The sequence below is a fragment of the Populus trichocarpa genome, chromosome 16 (assembly GCF_000002775.5).
Source record: "Populus trichocarpa isolate Nisqually-1 chromosome 16, P.trichocarpa_v4.1, whole genome shotgun sequence".
NCBI lineage: Eukaryota > Viridiplantae > Streptophyta > Magnoliopsida > Malpighiales > Salicaceae > Populus > Populus trichocarpa.
Window position 1 is genome coordinate 11,116,545 of NC_037300.2, and position 5,988 is coordinate 11,122,532.

The 5,988-nt window shown below is 34.7% G+C and overlaps 1 protein-coding gene across 1 annotated transcript; it reads left to right on the forward strand.

The window, feature by feature from the left end:
* Positions 1-1,627: 1,627 nt before the first annotated feature.
* LOC18106293 (laccase-7) lies at positions 1,628-4,712 on the forward strand. Its single transcript, XM_006373902.3, has 5 exons — positions 1,628-1,739; positions 2,314-2,465; positions 2,801-3,045; positions 3,184-3,312; positions 3,521-4,712. The coding sequence occupies exons 1-5, from the start codon at positions 1,650-1,652 to the stop codon at positions 4,591-4,593; spliced, it is 1,689 nt and encodes a 562-aa protein (XP_006373964.2). The 5' UTR covers positions 1,628-1,649; the 3' UTR covers positions 4,594-4,712.
* Positions 4,713-5,988: the final 1,276 nt, after the last annotated feature.

Below are 5,988 nucleotides of genomic sequence, written 5' to 3' on the forward strand. Positions count from 1 at the left end.
ATAAATAAAAATTAAAAAAGAAAGAAAGAAGCTAATAATTAAAAGTAAAGAAAGAAAAGCTATGATGAAGAGAGAATGTAGAGGAGGAATAATATGTGAATTTTATTCAATTTATCAAAACTGTCTTACAAATTGAAAAAAAAACATATAAATAAAATAACCCTAAAACATCAAACTATTAGGCTCAGCTATCAATTAAAATTATCTAATATAAATAACTCAAATAAATTAAAAATGTTTTATATAAATAAAATAAAGATAATAAAACAAGTCCAGATATACTTAGTTTTCCAACAAAAAAAAAATTATAGGCTAACACACACACACACACACACACACACACACACATTATAAATTTAGTATCCCCACCATTAACTTAAGCCGTAAGTTGTTAGATAACGAAGTTTTTGCTACCACATTGAACTAAACATGCAATCATGCGGAGGCCATGAACCTCTAAACTTTCTAAATTTACATAATTACTCTCCACACACACACACACACACACACACAAGGGTGGAGGCATGTATGGGCTCAGGTGGGCTCTAGCTTAGGTCAAGATTTTATCAATATTTTTTGACTAGTTTTATGTAAAGAAAATTTATAATTCTCAATTGAGGTATTAAAAAATTATGAAAATTTACGTAGAGCCTTCTAATATGATGTTTTAGCTTGGGTTAAAATTTCAGAAGTTTTAGAGAAATTCAGAAATTTAATAAAAAATCACAATTTGACCAGTTTTACGTTATTGGGTGTAATTTTCAATACGACCATCAGATTGAGCTGAAATTTTACGAGAGATCTTAAAATATATTGAATAAAATTTGGTTAAAATTTTAGGATGAACAGAGTTTGCTAGTGGTAACAAAACAAAACATCAAATAAAAGCAAAACGACTCATTAAGGGTAAAATAGTTATTTGCCATTAAAAAATAAAACAAATCAATTCTTCCTTCCTTTTATATGTTGCCGACTAGGTAGAAGCAGAATAGAAAAAGAAAGAAAAGGCGAGAGAGAAAGAGAGAAAAGTAAGGGAAAACATAAAAACAAATCCAAGGAAAACAAAATAAGAAAAGTGAGAGAATAATCTTGTAAACTTACAAAGTCCAACTTATAAAATACTAATCTAAGGAAGAATCAAGTGAAGGAAGGAAGAATTGAGAGAGGGAAAAAATTTAATACTTTGTTTTTCAGTTGACATGAGATTGTTATTTTATCCCGGTTGAGGGGTTGTTACAATATCGATTCAGATTCGATTATAGATTAATTATATTCCACAAAACATCGAAGGATGTAACTTTAATAATGAGTTTATTTTTACTTTCACTTTAATTTTATATACTCTCAAATTTATTTTTTAATATTTTGGGTAGTGTATTTGAATTAAAACTTTACTGTTAACTTTAAAAATCATGTACATGAGTTAATAATTTATCTTAAAAAATATTATATATTTATTTAATAGTCCAGGGCAGGAAAAATTCCTGGCTCCGCTCTTGTGTGTGTGTGTGTGTGTGTGTGTGTGTGTGTATTGAGATATTGAAATTTCAACAACAAACATTTTCTAAAGCTATCTTTGCTATAAAGTAGAGCTTCTCTTCTCTTTCCCTCTTCATTCGTCGCCTCTTAAAACTCTTGTCTCTGGAAACATGTTGCGTCTTCTGTTTTTGTTAACTTGTGCTTTGGCTCTTCTAGCTTCTTCAGTGGCTTCTGCTGCAATTGTGGAACACTCATTCTATGTAATTCTTCTTCTTTCTTATATTACTACTAAGATTTTTTGTCGACGTTGAGGAAGTACTTGTATATAGTTTCCCGTTTTGGTAAATTACCTCATGCAAAGGTTGCATTAGGATTGTTGTCGTTAATTAAACGATATTTGAGTGGCCAGGATATATAGGATGGTAGCCCTGTTATACCTTGAAGTTTCTTACATAGGAAAAACATTCATCAAATCAGCCATACCTTTTTGTTTTATCTTGCGCTCCTAAATAAGATCAAAATCATGTTCACGCTTAAATGGAAGGGATCGAGAGAAAAGATACTACCTTTGATACTGCAACGTCCCAAGATTCAATATCCTACTAGAAAAGAAACGTGGGTGTCAATTGAACTACGTTCTTCAGCAAATTCAATGCACTTCTTCCCACGATCATCTAAGTTATGGAATTTTTTTTTTCATCCACTTTGGACCGACCTAGATTGCATATCCTAGCAATATTAGTCTGTCGGAGAGTGTATATATATAGGCATGCAAATATATTTTCTACTTGCTTAAACATTTTCTACTTGTTTAATTTATTGTGAATGTTTTAGGTGAAAAACCTTACAGTTCGTCGGCTGTGCTCCGAGCAAGTGGTAACTGCAGTGAATGGAAGCTTGCCAGGCCCAACGCTTCGCGTTCGAGAGGGAGACACCCTCATAGTCCATGTTTTTAACAAGTCACCCTACAACCTGACTATTCACTGGTAAATTAATTCTTGGTTATTTATTTAAGAAGCTAGACAATTGTAAAAAGTCTAATTAGTGCATTAGAAAATAAACACGTTGATTTGTAAACTCTGATGAAAATTAAGACTATTCGTTTCGAGCTTGCCAAGTAATTTCACTAGAAATCAGCAGCTTAATAACTATATATTATTGCACATCTTTTTCTGGTATAATATAATTATGATTAACAAATTTACTGAAGACTTGGTTCTGTAACTGTCATCATCGTAGTCGTCATCATCACTATTATCCCTCATACTTTAAAATCTATCATTATTCAATTAATTACTGATTATCTACTTTTTTTATGTAGGCATGGAGTGTTTCAATTACTTAGTGCGTGGGCCGATGGACCTTCTATGGTTACTCAATGTCCAATAACCCCTGGAGGTAAATACACCTACAAATTTAAACTCCTCCAGCAAGAGGGTACGCTATGGTGGCATGCTCATTTCAGTCTTCTCCGAGCAACAGTTTATGGGGCACTCATTATCCGTCCAAGATCTGGTCATCCTTACCCTTTCCCTAAACCCAACAAAGAAGTTCCAATTCTATTAGGTAGGTAGGTAGCTAGCCATTGATTTTTAATCTAAAGCCAGTTCATTAATGCTGAAACTGTTATTAATTTGTTGAGATCATGCATGGTGATTGTTATTAATTTGTTGAGATCATGCATGTATGTTTATGTTATTGCAGGAGAGTGGTGGAATGGTGATGTCGTTGGTATCGAAAGGAAGGCAGCTGCCACTGGTGCATCACCTAAAATTTCGGATGCCTACACCATAAATGGACTCCCTGGGGATCTCTACAATTGCTCTCAAGACAGTAAGTAATAATATATATGCCGCCATCATCATCAATCATCAAGGATATTCATGATAGAGATTTACTGGTCCATCAGAGATGGAACAGTAAAAGTTGAATTTGTCCACAAGCATAATAATCCTGACACATTTTTTTAATTTTAATTTTTTTCATTTGGAACTGTCTGACTCTTATTATTTTATCGTTTATTTTGCTCTTGAAATTCCAGGAATGTACAAGCTTAAGGTGCAGAAAGGGAAGACTTATCTCCTCCGAATAATCAACGCTGCCCTCGATAACCAGCTCTTTTTCATGATAGCCAATCATAATATGACAGTCGTTGCTGTCGATGCAGGGTACACGGTACCCTATGTCACGGATGTTGTTGTCACCGGCCCCGGCCAGACCGTGGACGTTCTTCTCGCAGCCGACCAGGAAGTGGGGTCTTATTTCATGGCTGCAAACTCATATGCTAGTGCTCGTCCTGCTGCACCCTTTGATAATACAACCACAAGAGGAATTGTTGTCTACGAAGGTGCACCCACATCAGCAACTCCGATAATGCCACGAATGCCTGCGTTCAATGACACCCCCACTGCCCACAAGTTCTTCACCAGCATTACTGGCCTTGCTGGTGGGCCTCATTGGGTCCCAGTCCCACGTCAAATTGATGAGCACATGTTTGTGACAGTAGGCTTGGGGCTCTCAATTTGTCCAACATGTTCAAATGGGACGCGACTCTCTGCTAGCATGAACAATTTCTCTTTTGCGCGCCCTTCAAGTTTGTCAATGTTGCAAGCCTTCTTTTTCAATGTGAGTGGAATCTACACTCCTGACTTCCCTGATACTCCTCCTATCAAATTTGACTACACTAATGCCATCAACGCCCAAAATCTATCCCTGTTATTCACACCAAAATCAACAAGTGTGAAGGTGTTGAAGTATAACGCTACGGTGGAGATGGTGTTACAGAACACAGCCTTCCTTGGAGTGGAGAATCATCCCATACATCTTCATGGTTTCACTTTCCATGTGTTGGCTCAAGGGTTTGGAAATTATGATCCTGTCAACGACCATAAGAATTTCAACCTTATCAATCCACTATCACGTAACACTATTAATGTGCCGGTGGGAGGATGGGCAGTCATAAGATTTACAGCCAATAATCCAGGTGTGTGGTTCTTTCACTGTCATCTGGAAGCGCACTTGTCCATGGGATTAGCCACCGCTTTCGTGGTTGAGAATGGACCGACGCCAGAGTCTACTTTGCCACCACCTCCAGTTGATCTGCCTCAGTGTTAATTAGTAATTGTTCAAAATTCCGACGACTCGGTCTTCATTGTTGTTTCCATATAATACGATTCTCTCCCTGCAACAATGAAAGTTAGTGGATCAATTATTACAGAGATGTTTGAAATGGTTTGAACAGTGATTCATGAAAATTTAAAAAAAATTATGTGTTGATGTTAAAAATAATTTTTAAAAATTTTATTATTATTTTAATGTATTTTTAATAAAAAAAACAATTTAAAAAACAATTATTATCATACTTTTAATCACCTCTACATGCATTTCGTGTGACACTAAGTTCAAATTCTTTAATGTGATGTAATAATTATAATTTTATTTTTCAAACTTCATTTGATATTCATGCATGATATATTTACGAGGAATAAATATTATTTTTAAAGTTTTATATCTCAAAAAGTATATGATTATTATTTTTATTGTTGATTAAAAATTAATTTATCATTATTATTATTGATATTATCTGTTATAAGACATTAAAATATCATTAACTACATTATTTCAAGAATTTTAGGTAATAGGATCGCGAGTTTACGTAAAAGAATGCCTTCTTATTGTATTAATTGTTTTCATCTCAAAAACAAGGTATATATACAACCCTACACAATTCTATCATACTAAAAAAAGAATAATTACTTCCTAAACTAGAAAATCAAATATTGAAGGAATCCTGTAATTTATAGGAATCCTAATACAAGTTAATACTCTCCCTCAAGTTGATGCATAGATGTTGCACATGCCCAACTTGTCTAGAAACTTGGAGAACTTGTTACTAGAAACCACCTTAGTGAGAATATATGCTACTTGGTCGTCCGTTCCATGGGAGGAACCTCAATTACTTTACTATCTAGCTTCTCCTTAATAAAGAACTTGTCAACCTCTACATGTTTGGTCCTATCATGTTGCACTGGATTATAAGCACTATCACGAGCAGCTTTATTGTCATAAAATAACTTCATCGGTTGGTCACGTTTGATCCCCACATCTTGTAATTAATAGAAACTTTAGCCACAAGAGTTCATAAATGCCAAGTGTCATGCCTTTAAATTCGGCTTCTGTGCTTAATCTTAATGCAACATTCTGCTTCTTACTTCTCCACGTTACTAGATTTCCCCCAACAAAGGTAAAATACTCGGATGTCGAACGCCTATCATCTGTTGATCCAGCCTAGTCAGCATCCGTATAACACTCAATTTTGAAATGCCCATTTTTTCAAAATAAAACTCCTTTACCAGGGTTTCCTTTAAAGTAACTCAATATTCTCATAACTGCACTCATGTGTTGTTCTCCCGGATTATGCATATATTGACTAATTACACTTAAGACATAAGCAAGATCCGACCTAGTGTGACCCAAGTACATCAATCATCCTACTAACCTTTGATACCT

Coding starts and splice junctions, on each gene's coding strand:
- LOC18106293 (XM_006373902.3), top strand. CDS start 1,650: ATGTTGCGTCTTCTGTTTTTGTTAACTTGTGCTTTGGCTCTTCTAGCT. Junction 1,740..2,313: donor TTGTGGAACACTCATTCTAT/GTAATTCTTCTT, acceptor TGAATGTTTTAG/GTGAAAAACCTTACAGTTCG. Junction 3,313..3,520: donor CTACAATTGCTCTCAAGACA/GTAAGTAATAAT, acceptor TTGAAATTCCAG/GAATGTACAAGCTTAAGGTG.